This window comes from Leguminivora glycinivorella, chromosome 17 (genome assembly GCF_023078275.1).
Source record: "Leguminivora glycinivorella isolate SPB_JAAS2020 chromosome 17, LegGlyc_1.1, whole genome shotgun sequence".
Classification (NCBI taxonomy): domain Eukaryota; kingdom Metazoa; phylum Arthropoda; class Insecta; order Lepidoptera; family Tortricidae; genus Leguminivora; species Leguminivora glycinivorella.
Window position 1 is genome coordinate 4,109,471 of NC_062987.1, and position 22,572 is coordinate 4,132,042.

The window sequence follows — 22,572 nt, forward strand, 5'->3', positions numbered from 1 at the left end:
AATGTGGGCTAATTACCATGGCCAATTAAATTGCTCGAGTGATTTCATAAAATAAGTCAAAATTTATCAACGCGCCATCAATTTACCTCAGTTTAACCAGTAATAATATTATTGACTACTCGTTGTTTGCGTGTTATGTATATTGATTGGTGAAGTTTTATTGCTCCATTCTACCACGGGCTCTTCACCAACTGAACTAGTGTATGGTCGTAAACTAAGATCACGTTTAGACCTACTGCAACCGGTCCCACCAACGCCTTCATCCTCGTCGGTCGCCCTTGCTAATGTCGTCAAAAATAAACAGTGTTTGCAGAATAACAAGTTAAATAGGAAGAACAACGAAACCTTTACAACAGGTGAATGCGTTCTATACAAAAAATATACAAATAAAAACAAGTTCACTTGGTCTAAAGGTGTTGTTGAAAAAAGACTAGGCAAAGTGTTATATTTAATAAAAGACATTACTTCTTCAGTGTTTATTAAAAAACATAAAAACCAAATGCTTAAGTACAAAGGCAATCAAAATAACTGGGACTATTGTGACGCATTGGATTATGTGCAGGGCCGGGTCCATCGCTCACGCAGACTTTGATCCCATTATCGGCCGCCCCCGGAGAGGGAGAAAGTGAGGCAAAGAGTGGGGAGAGGAACGAAGGGTTAGCCCCGGATGATGAGGATGAATTCCACGAGGCGGAAGCAGAAGGCCAGAGACCAGACTTTTTATTAACTCCGGTGTGCATATACTATACTGAAATAATAAAAATAATGCCTAGAAAACCAATAAAGTTGTTAAAATATGGATTAAGACGGTAATATTCCATGTAACAAACAGTCGCCAAACGGTCACCAAACGGTCGACAAACGGTCGCAAAATGGTCGCAGCGTACACGCGTGACCGAAAGCAGTGAATATTTATTATATTTTCAAAATGGCTTCTTGTATTATTTTTTTCCAGGTATTCTCAAACTTTATAAACAATTAAATATGCCGTCGTACTCAGTTGCCCTCACTAAAGAAGATTAAAAAAAAATTGTAACGTGCGTACCGAGCTGCTGGGTTGTAAAGGATCGGGGATCATATTATTATGGTATTCTATAGAGCAACTAGTATTTTGCGGCATTTCACAATTGACACTTGTTGAAGTAGTCGTCATTAATATTACTATCAACATTAATTTCAGCGATCTGTACTTCTTTTGTCAAGATTTTTGTATAGATAAGTGTCTACAAATTTGTAATGTTAAAGAGACATAAATAAAACGTAGTAGAGTAAATAATGTGTTTTTTTTGTAACCCAAACAAAATACTTGTAGATACGAGTGCGGACAAGAGGAAAATCGATACGAGTAGCGATAAATTAATACACGAACGAAGGGAGTGTTTTAAATCGACACGAGTTGTGAATGTCCTTTTCGCACGTGTATCGTACGACGATTTTCAGTACCTAAATCTAAGCTAAGAGTTTCGACCAGACAAGAAATGAATCATTGCTTGATTTGCTCGCACTACTGCGTTAAAAAAAGCAGCATCTGTACTGAAAAAACTATCATTGCGCAACAGAAATTCTATTAATATCACAGTAAATACTCTATTTCATTTGATTCCTACTTTTATTGTGTAAAGCAACACTACACTTCATTTTTATCAATAAGAATTAAAAATTATATATTTAATACATTAAGTAACTATAAAGTGCTTATCTATTTGTATTATCATTCTGCACTTTTCTTAACTTTCCCACATTTCTATAAAATGTCGAAGAGTGCTTAAATGGTCGTCGTCGTTTATTATTATTTAATTCGCTCATATTTAAACGATTCAAAGCAACCAGTCCACAACTTCACAAGACAGTTTGAGAAACCTTCGTATTTCAGATTGTCATTTGCGGATACAGTGGTTTAGGAGCAGTTCGGTAATCAGACCTACACATGTGTGTACAAATTCTGTCAATGTCACTGTCAGAAACCGTTCTGACAGTGACAATGACAGCCACAAATTCGTCCACATGTTGTTACCGTTATGTGTGCAAACGTCGACTAATAAAGTGTCGTTAAAAGTCATTCTGACAGTGACATTGACAGCCACAAATTCGTACACATTTTGTTACCGTAACGAGTGCACACGACGACTACATTTTGTTATTGTATCAATACGGTCGCATCGTTTGCAGGACGTTACCACGCGTTATGTCACATTTGACAGTTAGTTACTGATTTGAAGATTTTGCGACTGAAATGGTTGTATGGGTCTTCTTTTTGAAAGTCAGTTAAGAAAAACAAGAAAAATTTAGAAAATTCTTATTCCATTGTCCAAAATCCATAGGAATAAGGTACAGAGGAATAAGCAATTGTCGAAAAAAAACCAATGATTCATAATGTGTATATACAACGCGGCTGTCGTTAATAATATGAATAGATAGTACGTAAAGCAATTAATTAAACAAAAAAGTACATTTTTAAAAGTTACACAAATCCCAAAAAATCGAACAGAGTAATAAGAATGATACCTGAACCACGGACAGAGGAATAAGATATTTACCTTCGTAATTCCGGAGCCACGTGCAACAGCCGACACTTCCACCTCGTACCACGTTCCGAGCGCGACTGATTATTCCCCGCGGGGGGAAGTTTGTCTACAATCTTCAATACGTTTACGATACAGGCGAATAAAACCCGCACCAGAGAAATAAGAATTTCGTCGCGGACATCTCTTATTTCCTAAATTTTAAATACAAATTTATAGATAAAAAAATACTTGTTAAATTTTAGTAATGTAGTAACTAATAATGTATCCATGTACTCAATCAAAATATTCGTTAAGTTGACTGAATTGAAGTTATCATCACATGTTTAGAGAAAAATGGAGAACGGACACGACAGAGTAGTAAGAATAACGGATATATTTTTTTAATATAAAAAAATACAATGACCTTATACTAAAGCTAATCGATGTCCCAGTCGACTAGAGATATAAAGTATCTCTGAAAAAAAAAACAGGATTTTAAACTAAAGTTTTCAGTGAAATAAGCCTCCGGACATTGAAAATTAGGGTCTCGGAGAATCACCCGATTGCACTGCGGGGAAATTCGTGGCACTGTTGGCATAACGACATTAACATAGCCTAGCCGGTTAAAGGGCTCTATACCACCTTGCATCAAATTGTTCTAATGCCTTTCATTTCAATATGTTGCACTCATCACTCATGTTAGTATACAGTTCTTAAAATTATTACAGTTCCACATGAACTCTGTAAAGCCTGGCGTCCACAGCGTCCACTAGGCGCGCCGAGTCGAGCCTCGTCGTTAATTCGCTTTTCCTTGTTGCATTTCTTATGAGACTGCGTCCAAAGGCGGAATCAAGCCGCGTCGAGTCGCATTCAAAATATATGGAAACTCGATGCGACGCGGCTTGATTCCACCATAGTGGACTCCAGGCTTTAGGACATAAAACATAAGTAATTTAGATGACTTCAGCTGTTCACCGTAGAAAATACGGTTTTAGCGTAGAGGTGGCAAGAGAGAAAATCACAATACTTTGGTTGTAAATTAAGACTACATCAGGAGCGAAAATGCTAAAATGGAAGGAGACCCCCCCCCCCCCCTTTCAATTTGGGAATTCTAGTTTAATATACTAGTGTTATTAACTAGATTTATAGAAAAAAAATTGTCCATTAAGAACAACTCAGTTAAAAGATATTGCGAAAAAATCTTTAAAATCGAGGTTCCGCTCTCGATTGTTTCCTCCTTCAAAACTGAATCAATCGGAACGAAATATGAGAATCTGAATAACAATGAAATAATATGTGTCGGACTGTTTAGTTTTTTTTGCTAATTGTTACCAATCTTGAGTATCACACCTTTTTTTTTCGCCATAATGAAAAAGGCCGTTTTTGAAAATTTTTGATTGGCTCTAGAGTCTTTAAAAGGCAGAATATCAAAAAAATCAAAACGGTCCGACACAGATAAAAATAATAACAATCTGTGTTGCAAAAATCATTGCTTTATCTTCAAAAACCAGGGAGGAAATAGTCGAGAGCGTTTGTATGGAGAATTGACCCCTCCTGTATCGTCTTAACAAAAAATAGTTTAATACTTATTTATACGTGATTAAGTCTCGTTTGCAATATGGTCTTATACCTTATTGCAAAAATAGGTATGTATAAAAGTCGTTATTCTTAAATTAGTAACATTTGTGTTTCAGGAAGCACTTCAAATGGCTGCAGTTCCTGTTGCTGCAAGTGCCGATCATACAGGGCATGATCTACATCATCTTGCTGATATTCAGAGCTGAGGACATTGTAAGTATCAGTAGTTACCAATTAGTTTACTCAGGGCTCAGGGTGGCTAGCCGAATGGCACAATCGCTCACGAAACGCTCACGAAACGAAGCGCTAGTAGATATCTATCTCTATCGCGCTTGCGTATTGGCGCGACAGAGCCAGCGGCGTATCGCTTTCGTTTGGCGTCGGAGAAATGCCATTCGGCTACGGGGGCAGGGTACAGTCACGGACTTTAATTGTTGATCCACTTCTAGCTCATTTTATACTGTAACGTCATAGCTTAACTATACTTAACTATGAATTGACCAGTATAAAATGAGCCAGAAGTGGACGTACCTAGGCAACGTCACGTCACAATTAGAGATGGGTCGTGGGTATTTACCCACGACACACCCGGGTATTTTCCCAGTAAATACCTTTCTACCCGGTATTTACTCGTATGTACCCAAATCGACGGGTAGATTACATCAAATTTGGAACAGAAATGAAAATACACTCGTATACACTACTACATATTAGGATTTTTGCTTAAATTACTTACCCCGATTAATCCAGTTATTCTCGTTTCTATTACTGATACCAGCGACCCTATAGTAGTACACAGGCAAGGGCAGCATCCGCTCGGTGTACCCCTTACATTTCATCAAAGTGTCAAAAGGGCCTCTACTCGTACGTGTTTGCTTCGGCTCCGCGCACGCTTTCCGGCCCGGAATACCCTATGGTTTCCGAAAGATAAAAACACGGAGAAACTAAACAGCAAAAAATAATGAACCTTTGAATTCAGATTTCTCATCGGATTGCAATAATCTGAACATTCAAATTATAAACAAATCAATTATTTTTGTAGTCGGTACCAGCAGCCCTGTTCCTCGTCTTGCTATTGCCTGTTCGCTCCACCCAACACGCAGGAGATAACATACATACAAAAAAAACATTCAGTCGAATTGAGAACCTTTTTTGAAGTTGGTTAAAAAATAGTTGTACCTTTAAGGGCGTTCCATGCGCCAATGACCTTCGATTTGAATCCATTGATATTATCCAGTTTCTGAAGCCTATTACAAAATCGTCTTTAAACAAAAAATAGTACGTATCTCGACATAGTTCCTTCACAGCTCATTGTTTCTGTGATGGTCATAACTTTTGTTTTAATTACTTTAAAATTAAAAACTTTCTTGAATTTTTTGAAAAATCAAAGAGAAGTCTATTTCATGTATGTAACTAACACCCTTCACTAAAATCAAATTTCGATATACTTAAGTGTTTTTAGACTTTTTTTTATAAAATTAGTAAAAAAAGAAGTATTTTTTTAAATATGTCTCTTACGAATAGAGATAAAAGATTGAAGAACCGATAGCCGTTGGTCTTATAATTCAACCTGTAGGTAGTGCAAATTTAGGAGTTTCAACTCAAAACTTATCAGAAATCGATGAAAACCATGTGGAGCCCCTTAAAGCGTTAAACCCAATATGAAGGCCACATTTTGCACATCACTGGTGTTGGTTACGGCAATGCCAGTTTTCCACTCGAGCGGACCACGCGGTTTTGTAATGTTGTGATTCCGATGCGGTCCGCGTAACCGACAGAAGTTTTCCGGATTTAATTCGAACAATCTGTTAAGTGGATTTCTTTACGGCCCAGCCACGACATTGGTCTAAGCGCGTCAGCGGTGAGTGGCAGCCATACGTGCGAATGAAAAATCCCATCGCTGTGTCTCGCTCCAATGTATGGCCGCCGCTCACCGCTGTCGCGCTTAGACCAATGTCGTGGCTGAACCGTTAAAGATGTACTTTGTGTTAACTCAGCACGTACTTTATCTTAATACTTTATCATTATCATAATCTTAGTACTTTATCTTAATAAAAAATTGTCGTTTAGGAACTCATGAAATTAAACTATGTAAGTTCTAGCAATATAACTTAGGTACTTAAGTAGGTTTCCTTCAGACAAACATATACCTATATTCTTCATTCTTCTTACAATATTTTTTTTATTTATGTGATCACTTGACGATACACTCATTTCTCATCCCGCCAGTAGAGCACCAGCTGACGTCCACGAGAGTTAATTACATAATTATCGCCCCTTACCACTTTATCTTATGTTCAGTTACCACAGTTGGCTGATTCTTGAAAGTGTAAATTTTCCCCGTCCTCGGGAAAAAAGTACCCGTAACATTGAAATAAATCATCAAACTATTTTTTTTTCTATTAAAGTACCACATAATCTAACTGGGGCATGAATGTATTTTTATTTAAGGTTAGTAGAATTAACTTAAAAAAATAATCAAACACCTGAAACATCATTACCCTGATGCGTCCATTCGTCTTTTTTTGAATAAACTGTTACAAAAAGAAGAAGTCAGGGATTGAAATCAACTATAGCTTTAAATTAAATCGTTAAAGCATTAGTCTATGATTTCAATAAAAAAAAATGGTGCCTGTGTTTACTGTCACAGACCAACCCCTATAGACATCCATTACAAGACGACTCGCGGTCGCCAGCCTTCCTAGTATTTGCACTGATATTATAAGCGCGGGCGCTCGCCGTGCCCGATCAGTATCGACCAAGTAACAGACCCGAAAGCAGCGCGTGTTTTTCGCACTAAAAAATTGGAAAAGGGTATTTTGATGCCTTAAAGATGTCCACCTGTAGTGTGAAATGGTGTGGAAAGGTAACAAGAAGCTCAAATTTAAAAACAGACGGCATAACATTCCACAAATAAGTCATATTTATAATTTATTCAGAGCCGGCATAGGTCAACTTACATTGGCCACTTACGCGTCAGTAGAGGGACAGTCATACTTCTGTCCCTTTTCATCTGGCGCGACTGCCCGCCGTCCTTGAAACGGCCAATCACAGCGCGCTTAACACATTCCCCGCCCGCTCCTCGCACCCCAAACACTGGTGACTCGTATCGCGAACAACATATACAAGATTGCTACTCTATAGGAGGTTCTCTGTGGTTTACTGTATTTTCTTGAGCATCTGTAATGAAAGGTCTGTCCGGAGCTTAGCTATCATTCCCTTGGTGCCTCACGTGCACATCCCTACTTAAACACTTTTCAAGGAATTGAGCCCACTGTGCCTAATAAGCGTCCGTAACGCTCCCGATACCGCGGGGAGGGGACATGACAAGTCGTAGGAGTTCTGAGCTATGACGTGACGTGTGATCTATCTCGCGGCGACATACTCTTGCGGCAATCATGTGAGACGATAATGTCACTTATTTTATTCTTTACCTGTTTTTCAGAGTGTCTACCAGAAGAACTACATGTACTTCCAACCCCTGGTGGCAGCGTCCATCCTCTCCGGTATCTGGGGCATCATGATGTGTCTCCGAGCAGCCGAGGCCACGGGCGGCAGGCCCAGACCCCGCTTCTTGGCACTGCAGTTCGTGCTTATCATTGTGAAGGTGAGACCATCTAGAACTACATGTAGTCAACCAATTGTAACCCTAGGCCACTCTACAACCATGTCAAAATGACAAGTAGTAAGAGATTTGTTTACAATCTCATTTATAACGTCACTGGTCTAGGGTTCCAATTGATTGACTGTACTTCCAAGGCAGCGTCCATCCTCTCCGGTATCTGGGGCATCATGATGTGTCTCCGAGCAGCTGAATCGAGGGCGGCAGGCCCAGGCCCCGTAGCCCAATAGCATTTCTATACGACGCGAAACGAAAACGAAACGCCGCCAAAGGTAGTCTGGCTCTGTCGCGCCAATACGCAAGAGCGATGGAGATAGATATAAATAAAATAAAATAAAATAATAAATATTGAGGACACCTTACACAGACCAACTTAGCCCCAAATTAAGCAAAGCTTGTACTATGGGTGCTAAGCGACGATATACTTAACTACATACTTAAATAAATAAATACATACTTATTATACATAGAAAACATCGATGACTCAGGAACAAATATCTGTGCACATCACACAAATAAATGCCCTTACCGGGATTCGAACCCAGGACCGCGGCTTAGCAGGCAGGGTCACTACCGACTGAGCCAGATCGGTCGTCAAATATCTACGAGCGTTTCGTTTCGTGAGCGTTTGTGCGCTCGGCTACGCACGCAGACCTCGCTTCTTGGCCCTGCAGTTCGTGCTTATCATTGTGAAGGTATGATCATCTCCAAAACAGTCTGATCAAAAAGAGTAGAAATTATTAAGTGGCAAGATTGTAGTGTCATCCCTTTCAAGTAACTATATGTGAGAATTTGAGAAAACGGGACGACGCTACGATGTTGTCGCTTTTTAATTTCTACTCTTTTTGGTTAGATTGTATGTGCCTTCGTCAAGACAGAGACACCCACAGAGTACAGGGGCAAAGTTGTTGTTTAACCGCACGTGCCAATATTGATATTGATATCCGACTTACCCGAGGTATTCAAGGCATGAAGTTTAAACAAATTATGCTGCCGATTGAAACACAACATTATTCACCATATAAACATGTATGAATATAAAATCATCATTAAAAAGGTATTTTACAAGCCTGTTTAAGTGGCAGGAAGTTATTTTTTCTATGATTTTACTTTGCACTCTTGTGGATAAAATGGAACTTTCTCATCCGTTTCGGAAGAATTAAGAGCACCTCTACCAGTGAAAAATAAAACATACTTTTAATAGTTATTTGTTATACAAGGGGGCAAAGTTGTATTTTAACGCCGAGTGTGGAATTGAAAAACGAGCAAGTGAAAGGATTCTATAGTTGAACCACGAGCGAAGCAAGTGGTTTGAGAAAAGAATTCAGAACTTGCGAGTTTTTTAACACACGAGAAGTAAAATACATTTGCACCCGTGTGTAACACAAAACTTTTCCCCTCACTATAGCGAGGAAACTACATCGCAAAAAATGCGTTTATCACTGCTTCCAGTAGTTCCACAGAAGGAAAATCATCTTTATTACTAGATTCACCTACTTTTATCAATTTTAAAGCAGTCAATTTGACTTTATTCAAGGTCAAATTACTTTACCCACTAGTGGATAAAATGCGTTTTTACCCACTGGTATTAAAGGACAAAACACGTGTTTCCGAGCTAGTGAGGGTAAAAAGTATTTTTTCTATTTTTAGGTTCAATGCGGACTGGCTAAGATCATCCCAACGACGGCACACTTGCCTTGCCTACTGGCGTTAAACCCATCCGTGGTTTCTGATCGTAAGTAGTTTGTGATATTCTAAATACTTTCTAGTAGGTACCTATACAGTTTCTTGAAGATAAATTGAGGACTTAAATATGAAGACAGTGATTATGTGGATTTTTAGGGTTCCGTAGTCAACTAGGAACCCTTATAGTTTCGCCATGTCTGTCTGTCCGTCCGTCCGTCCGTCCGTCCGTCCGTCCGCGGATAATCTCAGTAACCGTAAGCACTAGAAAGCTGAAATTTGGTACCAATATGTATATCAATCACGCCAACAAAGTGCAAAAATAAAAAATGGGAAAAAATATTTATTAGGGTACCCCCCCTACATGCAAAGTGGGGGCTGATATTTTTTTTCATTCCAACCTCAACGTGTGATATATTGTTGGATAGGTATTTAAAAATGAATAAGGGTTTACTAAAATCATTTTTTGATAATATTAATAGTTTCGGAAATAATCGCTCTTAAAGGAAAAAAAAGTGCGTCCCCCCCCTCTAACTTTTGAACCATATGTTTAAAAAATATGAAAAAAATCACCAAAGTACAACTTTGTAAAGACTTTCTAGGAAAATTGTTTTGAACTTGATAGGTTCAGTAGTTTTTCAGAAAAATACGAAAAACTACGGAACCCTACACTGAGCGTGGCCCGACACGCTCTTGGCCGGTTTTTTCCTTGACGTACGTATGATCGATATTCTGGACCTTCAAAAATGGATTGCCTAAAAAATTTTTAAAGAACGTTTAAGGATGCTTTTGCCTTTCCACCAGAGATGCGCTGCGTGGATGTGTTTGATATCCACCAATCATGTTCATTGTTCTGCAAAGCATAACGGTAGTGGCAACGGGTGGTTCCACTAAGCGATTGGTGATTATCAGACGCATCCATAACATATTTTTGTGCAAAGGCACCCTAAAATATATTTAATTTCTCATGTTTCTATTTCAGTGGTCAACAACACAATCACGATATTGGAAATGCTGCTACTATCTATTTGGGCGTGGAGACTCTACAAGGTGCCACCTGGCAAGATCTTAGAAAAGGAGAATATCATTACCACTGAATAAATATTCAACGCTTAGATAATAGGACTTTTCCAGTTATATTCTAAGATGAGGTCTACTTGATGGCTTAAGTATCTTGTTTATTATGAATTGGCTTAGGAACTGTCATGTAGATATCACTCACAATATTATGTTCTAAAGGTTTGCACCGATAGCATGATCGCGCACTAAACGATAAAACATCATGATCAGGCCGTCCCTATCGCACTTACAAAAGGGACCTATGGTCTGGACATAACTCTTACGAACCTCTCTTGAAAGATAGGTATTTCATTAAGTTATATGTACATATTATACATAGGAATTGTCCGACATACTGTTTTATGCGTACAGCCAACGAATTCCGTTTATATGGTATAGGCGGCGGTCGAACGTTCTCTAACTGTGCGTTCCGCTTGTTTTCAATCAAAGCGAATTACAGTCTGGCAAAAAACAGTGGAAATGCTAAACTAGGTATTTTTTTATCATAACAACACTTAATTTTCTCGTACAAAAGTCGCTCAATAGTTGCCACATGCAAAACGGTTTACATTAGACGGTGGCGCCCCCTTCATTATCTATTCTTTTTTGCCAGACTGTATTTATTATGACACAGCATTTTTGGCCGTTGGGTTAGCAAAAACTAAATTTTCTTGGGATGAATCATATCCAGAAAAACGTAAATCTTGTAACAAGTAGGTACTTTTTTATTAAGCGGGCCATCCTTCATTAGTATTAAGTACCTATTTTTAATAAAAACTTTAGTGTTAAGTTAATTCTTGATTAATTCGGAAATTATAGATCTGAGTTGTTGATTCTAGGTCAGTTATAATGGCCATACAAATTTGGAAAGTTAGTTGATAAATGGTTTTTAATTTTTAAGCGTTCTATTGTTTTGCGCATGCGTCTAACAAGCGTAAAGCGAGTGACTCAAGTGAATAATTTTGATGTTGTATAGTAGTAGCATTTTTATTGCAATTTGTACTATTTGTAGGTGATTAAATGCACAAAATGTAAGAGTTTACTTTGTATACTTACTTATCTTAATTCATACGTAAAATTGGTGTATTTTAATGTTTTGTATGCAATTAATGTTTGTGTCGAAAATACTCAAGGTTCAAGTTAATGTCGACGTGTAGGTCGTATTATTTAGTGTTCGGTAACGGTCACAAGATTCTTTTATAATAAAATTGCCATTGAAATGATTAGCTTTTCTTTTCCATTTGACAAGTTTAAATTATCGTGACAGATTTTGGTGGAATGGAACCTTTTCCTTAAACAATGACCATTAAGGTTCATATTATAGAGCGTGCGCAGACAGAGAGCGGTCTGCGTTCTGTCAGAGTTCCGCGTTCTGGTGACCGTTGACCGCTCAAGAGTTCCAACGCACACAGGCGGCGTTCAAATTCTCGCGTTCTAGTTTCGTTTGTGTCTTTTGTACATGCAACATGTCACTGAAAAGTTCGTTTTCCTATGAAGAACTATTGCTCCAAAATTCCACCTATTAAATTCTCCTTACAGATGAACAGCGATTCGATATTTTTATTCGCATGTCGATGAATAGTTTCATTAATTGAGAAAAAATAAAGGCTGGCTGTAATAATTTTAGGGCATTGTAATTATTTATTAAGGATAAAATAAGCATTTCGTCGTGTACTATCCGTAGATTCGACCTCAGAAATCCTTCCTTTTCCTAACCAATTCATAATGTTTTATGTATTTGCAACCTCAAACATCCCCGCGTTCCGGCGTTCTCTGTCTCGGCGGGAAAAGAACGCTAGAACGCGGCGTTCCGCTTTGACCGCCGCGGGCAGACTGCCCGCTGTGTGCGTTGTTGCTACCGACTCGGTACATTCTAAAGAACGCAGAACTCTGAACGCGGAACGCAGAACTCCAGACCGCTCTCTGTCTGCGCACGCTCATAAAGATTGTATTTTTATTCACCCTTTGGCCAATTTTTCCTGAATTTTACATATTCTATTGACTCAACAACGTTGCCGTGAATTGCTACCGATCACTATTTTTTAACCGCCTTCCAAATCTCAAAGGAAGGGGTTATCAAGTCGTCTGTATGTTTTTTTTTTAAATGTTTGTTCCTCGATATCTCCGTCGTTACTAGACCGATTTTGAATTTTTTTTTTTTATTGAATGTATATGCATACAGATTGGTCCCATTTTTCTCAGAACCCAGTTCTGATGATGGGATCCTGGAGAAATCGAGGGAACTCCTCAAATCTGAAAGGCATACATATGGTGATTTTTGTGTTTTTAAAGGAACAGCATGCATGTACGTACGGAACAGTGACATTTGGTGCAGTAGAACTCCTGATGATGGTCAGAATGGAACTCCTCAAATCTGAACGGCACACTTATAGTGACTTTGGTATTTTTATAAGAACAGCATGCACTTACGACCAGAACAGTGATATTTGGTGCAGTGGAATTGCTGATGATGGTCAGAACGGAACTCCTCAAATCTGAACGGCACACTTATAGTGACTTTGGTATTTTTATAAGAACAGCATGCAAAACAGTGACATTTGGTGCAGTGGAACTGCTGATGAAGAGTGAGCCGCCCCTGGTTAGAGTTCCGTTCTGATAATCATTCTCATCTGTAAGTACTTCAGAATCATCCAGATTTCAAAATTGGTTCAGAAATGACGGAGATATCGAATAACAAACATTAAAAAATATACCGACGAATTGATAACATAATCCAACATTTGAAAGTATTTATCACCAGAACCCCAAAGGAAGGCGGTTTTTTTTTCTTAAAAATTATTTCCGTAGCTACTCTTACTTATTAGGGTGTAAATATGATTGACGATTTCGGTGCTTGAGCGGAACGCCATTTACTTCTTAATTGTTACGTGAAGTGTAGGAAACGAATACCTATTAGTGGTTCGAATTTAGCTATTATTTTGTTACTATTATTGCCATAACATCTTAAGTAAGGCCGCAGACTAGACGCACGCGGCGCGGTATACCGCCACCACAGTCGTCAAAAACAGATTCATTCAAACCTTTGTTCTCAGGAAGTTCTCACCCTACAAAACAGGGCGCCGCGCGCCTGCGTCAAGTCCACAACCTAATCTGTCAAAATTCAGAAAGTTTAACTATGTACCTGATTACAGTGATTACTGATTAGAATGGGATTTGATGTAAAATTAACCTGTAAGTAATAAGTATATGGTTTCGATGTGCTAAATGCAGGTGTGAAAAATAAACACAATTTTACAACAGACATTTTTATTCCTCTCAATAATTTTACAGGTCAACTCGCATATACATACGTACTAACATAGATTACCTAGTCATTGATAAACTTTTTGTTTGTTTTTATATTTGTTACATTTAAAACATTTATTAAATAGCTTTTCATGAATGCTGTGAAAAAAATCGATCACTGGCCGATTGTAACTTGAACATTACTGACGAATTGTATGAAGCTTGTCTCTGGTTATGACAGTTCATATTATAGCACCCAAATACTAAACATTCACATTTAATTTAAAAACCTAAAATAGCCAAAATAGGTAACTAAAGCTTTTATTGTTCTGTGTTTTCGTCATCATTAGTTGATTTATCTCCATTATTCGTTGGTTTGTCCTCAGTATCATCAGATGATGGAGTTCCTGCTCTTGAACTTTCAGAACCGTATATATTATGCAATTCTTCTAATTTATAATGTATCTTCACGCCTTTAGAAGTAGTTCTATTTACTTTGTTTACGAGTGACTTAGTTTGTTCTTCGAGTCTTTTAAGCCGTAGATCGCGAGCGGCAAATCTGGCTTCATGGTCGATTTCTGATGACGTAGATGGTTCAGGTACACTTTTATCCTCAGATGTGCCAGCTTCCTGATTAGTTTTATTTTGATGCACGTCATGAATTTGATCTAACTTTGTGCTGATGTCTTCACCACTTTTGATTGTATTAGATATGTTATTTAGTACTTCTGAACAGCCCTCTTCTAGTTTTTGAAGTCTTTCATCTCTCCTTGTTAGTCTTTCGTCTTGCTGGCGTATACTTTCGAGGATACTGGCAGCGTTAATTTCTGGAATAATCTGAATTGCACTAGAGGAAGCAGAAGGAACATTCACAATAGTGTCAATCATACATGGAGTAAGGGCGTTTCGCATATGTTTTCTGAACTATGATGCGTAATTTGATTATTTTCACTTTTTGCCGCTTCACTACTCAAATTTGATTGTTGATTTTTATCAATTTCATTATCGTCGTTTTGTTGTGTTATCTTACAATTTACATTTTCTATTTCTGTACTTGCAGCCTTTTCCTCTTTTATGATGTCTAATTCTTTGACCTCAATGTTTTGGCTGGTCGAAGGACGATTTAAGAGATGGTCTAATGTACTGTCTATTTGTTTAGAAAACTTATCAGTTGCCTGTGTTTTCTTTAATAACGATAGACTATTTTTTTCTAAATTATTTAATCTGTCTTCTCTCTTTGCCAGTCTTTCTGTTTGTTCTTTTATACTTTTAAGAATAGCAGCGGGGTCAATTAAAGGTATATTTATAGTAGATGTCGTTTTTATATCAAGTTTTGGGATGTTAGACGGTTTATCGTTACTAGGTGCATCTTGTTCGGTGCTTGTACCTACACAACAATAATCACTATTACAGTAATGTTCAATTCCCGAAGAGTCATCGTTGCATGAGTCATTTGTTATCTCTCCAACTTCGTCTTCAGTTTCATCAGCTGCTTTATTATTTGATCGGTTTTCACTGTTATTCGAAACTGATATAGATACGTCTAGACCAGATGTATCATCCTGCGTATCTAAAGGTAGTTCAGCAACATCTAGCATATCACTAGCGGGATCTTCTCTTTCTGCCACTAAATTAAAGTCAGCACTAGAATCTAAGATGGCTTCAGCTGACTTCTTATTCTTCTTCTTACACCTCACCAATGGTTCCGTTACATACTCGCTTTCGTCGTTGGATTCTGAAGAATCGTCGGATGGTCTTTCATCACTGTAACCACTTTCGCCCGAGTTATTGAATAATGGCGAGTTAGATTTGGTTTTCCTGCTAGTAAATTCAGCTCTAAGTTTTCTCCAATCACGCTCCGATTGAGTGTTCTTTTCACGCGCCTGTTCCCATTTTTCTCTGCAGTATTCTAATTCATCTTTAAGTTCATTGAGTAGTTTCCTTTTCTGTTGCAATTCATATTTAAGTATTTTCTCGTGAGTATGCAATTGATGATGATGTCTACGTAGTTTTCCAACAACGTGCCAGGTTTTGCTAAGTTCAGTTGTGACGAGAGACAATCTACGCTCTTGCTCTTCTAAGCGAGTCTCTAAATGTCCATTTAGTAGTTTCATGCGGTTCACTTCTTTGATGAGTGCCAATTTTTCGACGATTAAATCCTGTAAAAAGGAGATAACATTCACTTGGCTTGATATCAAACAATTGTAGCTGTGTTTTATGTGCAGTGGAAAAACTGGGTATTTTTGTTTTGCAGTTCAGTAATCGGGGATTTTATTCTTGGCTCGTAATGGGCAGTGAGTCACAGTTCTGGGTAGTACCTAAATGTTCAGTATGTGCTAATGGTGTACCTAATTATCTCTTACCTTTAATCGGATGTACGTCTGACTAACACTTGGCACTAACACTGCGCCTGCTTTAGTTTCAACTGTTTTATAGCAAGTCTCAACTTTCTCGGAAGTGCCAGATTCGGCTTCACTTTGATGACTTAGAAGCTCCATGAGAACTCTCCATACTTTGGGTAAATTCTGAACTATTTCTTCAGCTGATGTATTAGGATTCTGTGATTCTGAAATATTGCACATAATTATGATATTAATAGCAAGCAATTAAGTCGTAAAACTCACAATTGGTTTGTAGCAGCTATATTTGGAACTTGATATAAAACTAGAATGATCTAATTACACAATGCGTTATAGCTGTATCATTGTCATGACGCTTGCTCTAAATTTAACAGATATTTATAATGGTTCTTGAATGTACCTGACTCTTCAGTCATGACGTCTTCCTTTGCTTCTTCGTTAGAGCTACTATTTGCACTCTCTTTAAATTGTTGTACATCCTCTCCTTCATCCACTTGACTTACAATCTCTAATAATAGCTTAGGCAATGCCGAGGACCCTTCTGAGCCGTTATCTCTTTCAGCCATGTGAGTTAAAAGTCCATGGTTTTCTTCAAGACGAAGGACTAGTTTATCTAAGTCTTGCTTCGTTTTATAGCCCAGAAGGACTTGTGAGAAAAGCTGGAAAATGGTCAAATTTGCTACATCATGGATGGTAACTTTTGACAAGTTGTAATTTGTGAAGAAGAAATAAGATCGACGTGTACCTTGTTAACAGCAGACATTTCCTCCTGCAATCTGCGAGTCTCATCTTGGTATGAAGATATTTGTTCTACCTTATTTTCCAGGGTATCCTCAAGATTCGTGACTGTTGTTTCGATTTCGGTTATTTTAATTGCAAGTTCTGCATTTCTGGAAATACACAAATAAAGTTTGTGAAAAATATTAATAGTATGAGGACCCTATCAGATTCGTAAGTTTACTTGATACCTATCCGATATTGTAAGCATTTATTGGGTGGTTGGATTGAATAGACAGGATTAAGTATATTGTTAAAATGCCAGTAGACTACCAATTCAAAGAACTTGATATTTCAATACGTTGTTTGATTATATACCTTTTTCTGTGTATAAACCTCCTCATGAAGTTTAGTATTATATCTGCAATAATTAATGATATGTATAATGCTGCCTGACAGGTCTGTTTAGGTCTACTTACTTATCACTCTCAGCTTGTTTGAGTTGCTTTTGTTCCTCAAGCTCACGCACCAGCCCTTGTCTAGTGACTTCAGCCAATCGAGCACGTTCTTCATACAATCCACGAAGCGTCCTAATATTCTGCAGTTGCCTCTCATACTCTTGTCTAAGATCAGCAGATAGCATGTTTGCTTCTCTGTCTGCCAGACTCTGTTCTATTTCACGGAGTTTATCTTTCAACTGAAATTAAAAATCGACAATGAAGTAATTTACCTTTGTTATGGTGTACCTACTTTCATTTTTTTTTGTTGTTTTTAGTTGACCCTAGCGACATCATACGGAAAGTGAAGACAGAGTCTAAGATGGAACTCACCGGTGCAGTAATAGCATATTTACTCTTTGCGTTCGGATCATTTGTCATCTCCATTAATTGTTTCAATTGTGTCGTCTAGATACTATTTTAATGTTCTAACAAGTGTGTATTAGAGAATCAAACTTTATTTATTGCCCGTAAGCTAAGTTGGCGGATTGACAAGATCCCGTGCCAGCGAACTGCGTTCGACGTCTGGCCACGATTGTCTCAGGTCGTTGTCTCCTTCGAGCCCTGTATAGCTGATTATTTTTTCTTTGTTTTAGTTTATTCCAAGTTCAGTATTCTCGAGTGGAATCTATTTTTACCAAGGACGATTACAATCTAACGACATAGATTGTCGGTTGCTAACGGGTTACGGTATAGTAGTATCGGGAATTGGAGATTGTCTTTTGTATTTTGTAATTGATTTTTACTAGATTTCTACATAATATCCTCAGGAGCGATTAAGCAAAAAATGGCGTATTTAAGAAGTCTTTATCTGTTTGCATCGTAATATTCGGAATGTTTACTTTACAACAAGGATTATTTATATAGGATTTACATACCTACTTCAATTACTTCATACTAAAAATCGTACCTCGATTTTTTTGCGCCACTGATGATGCCTAAAAACTTTTTACTGACATTTCGAAAATTCGTCCGCCATCTTGTAAATTTTGACAGGTCGTGGAAGGCTCCACCCAGGTATTCACTTTACCGCCTTAGGGCGGTAAAATAGACGTCATTACGTATCAGTGTGCAGGCATGTAATAATAATAACACCGTTTACGAGTGAGTGTCATGAAATAGTTATTTGTTTTACAAGGGGGAAAAGTAGTTGTTTAACCGCACGTGCCAATATTGATACCCGAGCAAGCGAAAGATACCAATATTGAACCACTTGCCACTTTAGCGAGTGGTTCAGAATGTGGAATCTTGAGTGGTGCGAGGGTTTCAAGGCACGTGAGTTAAACAAATTTTGCCACCAAGTGAATCATCATCGCACCACGCCGGCCGGTTTGACGACCGGTCTGGCCTAGCGTGTAGTGAGTGACCCTGCCTGTTAACCGCGGTCCCGGGTTCGAATCCCGGTAAGGGCATTTATTTGTGTGATGAGCACAGAATATTTGTTCCTGAGTCATGGATGTTTTCTATGTATATAAGTACCTATTTGTATATTATATATATCGTTGTCTGAGTAGTGAGTACCCACAACACAAGCCCTCTTGAGCTTACCGTGGGACTCGGTCAATCTGTGTAAGAACGTCCTATAATATTTATTTATTTATTTACCAACACGAGCAAAATATGAACTGTCGTAAAACATCAAACTAAATCAAATTTGTCAGTTTATTAAACATTTATGATTCAAAATCATCAATTAAACGTCAATTCTGTCCGTTTTCACATTATCCGATCCGATATCGGATTTCGGAAGGATTTCAATAGAAAAAATCCAAGATGGCGCCAGTAATGTATGGGATATCGGTCCGACATCCGATATCGGTTCGGATAATGTGAAAACGCACTAAAGAGGGCCTTTACCAGTTGGTGTGGTGAAAAGTTATGTCATGCTACTGTATTAGGCATTAAAAACTCGGGTTAAGTATCTTATTATGAAACTCGCCTTTCGGCTACATTGCGAGCAAGAGTGCCTGATGATGATGAAGGGTACTAACGTGAGTAGGTACTTTACATCCGTATAATATTTAAAATAAAGTCATTGGTTTGAGTCAATCTTCGAACCCATGATAAGTAGTAATGATACTTTTTATTGCGCAACATCAAGCAATAGAAAGTGGTACTAGTCTGTGTATAAATATTTTCTGTCAGCCAAGTCAATCTCGCACTGCTCGCACACAAATAATGAAACACAGAAATAATATGTAAACCAAGGACGTATAATACCGGAACCGACAAAGCTCATACAAAAAAGCGTACCCCTGATATGTATGGGCCTTTTAAAGCTAGATGGCGCTGTTTCGCAGCCTGGAAGTGGCCAAAATCATATTTTCCCAAAATATTTTTGCGTGTTTTTATTTTTTATAAGAACAAATGACATGATTATTTATTTTAATATCATGATATCACGTCAATACACATTAAAAAAAAATTGTAGGCATCATCAGAGTTACGATAGTATTTAATAGGTGGCGCTAAAAATTGAGGTACGATTCTTAGTATTCATGAAGATTGTAAATCCATACATAATATTATAAATGGGAAAGTGTGTGTGTCTGTTTGTTTGTCCGTCTTTCACGGCAAAACGGAGTGACGAGTTGACGTGATTTTTTAAGCGGAGATAGTTGAAGGGATGGAAAGTGACATAGGCTACTTTTTGTCTCTTTCTAACGCGAGCGAAGCCGCGGGCTAAAGCTAGTCCTATATAAATCATACTTGGTGTAAACATACACTTTGCATAGTCGACATAGTCATCAAACTTGCTCCCTGACATTCACATTTGATTTATTACATCGCACTTTGATATCGTTTGATGTCGCCAAATACAAGTTCAGGTCTTCCTTATGTTCTGTCTACTGTGACATTGATGTATAAGACTGCACTATATAATCATTTTAATTATATGTAGCATTTGAAGTACGAGCAAGATATGAAGCACGCGTGTTATGTAGCCCGGTGACGCTCGGGTTATTGCCTAACCGAATGCCGATGCCGGCCGCTGGGTTCCGCAACATTGCGAGATCTTCCATGAAACCCCGGTCATTCTTATGTAATGCTAGGGCCACACTACGAAGAAATGCCACTAATTATCGCGATAAGGGAAGAAAATGCTTAGGCCACACATTTGCATTATCGCAGTAATGACATTGCTACTTAGTGTGGCCCTAGCATAAGGTTAATAGATGGGGTAAGAGGAACACCGTAAGTTTTCATGTCAAGTGGTGCATCAAGTAAGCATGGACAGTATGGAGTAGTATGGACCTATTATTTCACTAAGGTACAGCGGGGCAAATCTCGACTGGGGGACAATTGTAACTAATCCATTTTTTCCATTATTACACTATGATGTTGAGTTCTACATGTATCCACTGAACACTCCTGCCATATACCTCTATAACCGGTGGACACTCTATTTAACAATGCAAACATTGTAAAACAAGGAAAAAATGGAATATCCCCCCCCCCCCAGTCGAAATTTGTCCCGCTGTACCTTATGCAAAATAAGTTTAATGCAATAGGTTGTGTAGACAAGAGGGCATTGATTAACGCTCCGTGGCGAACGTAACACAACTGGCTCGGTCGCACTAATATGAAAGAGCGATAGAGATAACTTCAATACGCTAGCGTGTTCATTGGCCTCTTGTCTGCAACCTTATACAGCTTGCTGTGCCTGAACTGAATATTGACAGGACGGAAGACAGAAGTTCAGAAGCCTTCACAGAACCGTATCCGGTATCCAAGAGCCCATATAAAATTAAATCGTAATAAGTATGTACATCTAGCTATCAGTGGCGTGGTGTGAAAATTTTCGTTGATAAACCGGAGGGGTTTTTGGGATCTGTTTTGTATGAACTTCTACAGATACTGGAGAATTTTAGGGAACCTATAGGGAATCGAGTTCTATTTTCCCATTTAATCAAGTTCCATGGAATCTGATGGTTCCAATTAAGTAGGTAATTGTACCTACATTGTACTCACCTCATTCAGTTGCTGTTCTCGGAGATTGATCATAGTTTTGCTGACTGTAATCACTTCTTTCAGAGCATTAATATGCTTGATAGACTCCGTATTCTGAACATTCAGATCAGCTATTTCTGAATAAGCATGCTGAAGAGACACATTCGAGTCAGCAAGAGTTCGTCTGAGCTTGTTGTTGCTAGACTTAAGTGCTTCAAATTCTTCAGCCATGCTTGCTATGGCTCCACTGAGTTCTGCTATTTCATCAGACGCCTTCAAATTTTCTGGAATCTCTATATTATTCGTAGCTAATAAATCTCTCAGCATTCTGTTATTTTCTTGTAGAGCTAATTTAGCTTTATTGGCTTCTTCTAAAGATTTTTCCAGCTGCTCCTTTTCTGCTCTATGCCGCGCCAGGATTAACTTTCTTTGTTCCCGTTTCAAACTTAACTGTTTCGTAAACTCGTCCATTTCCTCTTCTTTGGCCTTGACACGTGCTTCGTCATCGTCTATGGTGTCATGGAACTCTTGGGCGTCTTCAAACGGGGTAGTACTGTCGCTCATTGTTTCACTTTCACTAATTACGTCTGTGGCGCCTTCCCTTGCCGAGTAAGTACTGAACGCGTTTCCCATTTTGGGATACTTTTATAAACAAGTCGCGTGCTAATCAAGGATGCATGACTGTAATATAGGTAACGTGCGATGTGTTTTTCACGAGACAAAGAAGTGTCGACTATTGGATCAAAACGAGTGTACGGTGTGGCAGTGGCTGCCCGAAATAGATCGCCCGTCAGCTCTGGTTCTGTATTCCTGTCCGGGCGCGTGAGCTAGTCCAGTACTCGGGAAAGCTAGTCTAAAGTGACCTCTACACCTGCATCAACTATAGAAAGTCGACGAGCTCTTAATATGGAGTCGTCTGAGTAGTGTTCGGTAAGAAATTGGAATAACTGTCTGTTATTTTAAATTCTTGCAGAGTACATCGCCACGAGCGAACCCAGTGCAGATATGGCATCTGGCTACACAAAGTTGACAGAGATCTAGAGACTATATTATAATAGATATCAAAAATAAGCAATCATACCTATTGGAGAAAATAGGGTTGGAGACGTAAGCATATATGCTCCGATGCGCCGTTGCGCGTCCGATTCTCTTCACAGAATTTCTGTCGATATTTTATTTTTAATGGTGATATTTTTAAGATGACTGGATAGTTAGATTTAGAGCGTGCATGAAACGTGTGATGCAAGAAACAGTAATTGTATAAGGTCGTTTATGCCGTCATTAGTTACTTTCAAATATTGACTTTCAAGAGTACTTAAAACTTTGATGTTGCCGATCTGTCTGCCTCCGTCGTT

At 38.4% G+C, this 22,572-nt stretch overlaps 2 protein-coding genes across 3 annotated transcripts in view; one reads left to right on the forward strand and one right to left on the reverse strand.

Moving 5' to 3' along the window:
- Positions 1 to 11,766, forward strand: part of LOC125235300 (organic solute transporter alpha-like protein 2) — a 48,124-nt gene extending 36,358 nt beyond the window's left edge. Inside the window, exons 5-8 of the mRNA XM_048141814.1 lie at positions 4,199 to 4,295; positions 7,528 to 7,689; positions 9,355 to 9,439; positions 10,370 to 11,766. Coding sequence (XP_047997771.1) covers positions 4,199 to 4,295; positions 7,528 to 7,689; positions 9,355 to 9,439; positions 10,370 to 10,488 — 463 coding nt within the window. The 3' untranslated portion in view covers positions 10,489 to 11,766. The remainder of the gene's footprint in view (positions 1 to 4,198; positions 4,296 to 7,527; positions 7,690 to 9,354; positions 9,440 to 10,369) is intronic.
- A 1,936-nt stretch (positions 11,767 to 13,702) lies between these two features.
- Positions 13,703 to 22,219, reverse strand: LOC125235412 (CAP-Gly domain-containing linker protein 1). Of its 2 annotated transcripts, XM_048141969.1 has the most exons (7): positions 21,239 to 22,210; positions 17,249 to 17,466; positions 16,798 to 16,942; positions 16,453 to 16,711; positions 16,056 to 16,258; positions 14,626 to 15,851; positions 13,703 to 14,503 (listed from the first exon to the last, which is right to left on the reverse strand). In XM_048141969.1, exons 1-7 carry the CDS (start codon positions 21,848 to 21,850, stop codon positions 14,014 to 14,016), a joined length of 3,153 nt encoding a protein of 1,050 aa, XP_047997926.1. In that variant the 5' UTR covers positions 21,851 to 22,210; the 3' UTR covers positions 13,703 to 14,013. The 2 variants fall into 2 exon arrangements, with proteins under 2 accessions (XP_047997926.1, XP_047997925.1); XM_048141968.1 differs by having other exon boundaries at positions 14,432 to 15,851; positions 16,537 to 16,711; positions 21,239 to 22,219.
- Between the last annotated feature and the right edge of the window lie 353 nt (positions 22,220 to 22,572).

Excerpts from the sequence above, each read along its gene's own strand:
- LOC125235412 (XM_048141969.1), bottom strand. The coding sequence starts at position 21,850 with ATGGGAAACGCGTTCAGTACTTACTCGGCAAGGGAAGGCGCCACAGAC. Across the intron at positions 17,467-21,238 it reads GAGAACAGCAACTGAATGAG|TTGAAAGATAAACTCCGTGA; the intron begins GTGAGTACAATG and ends TTTTAATTTCAG. Across the intron at positions 16,943-17,248 it reads AAACAAGCTGAGAGTGATAA|AAATGCAGAACTTGCAATTA; the intron begins GTAAGTAGACCT and ends GTGTATTTCCAG.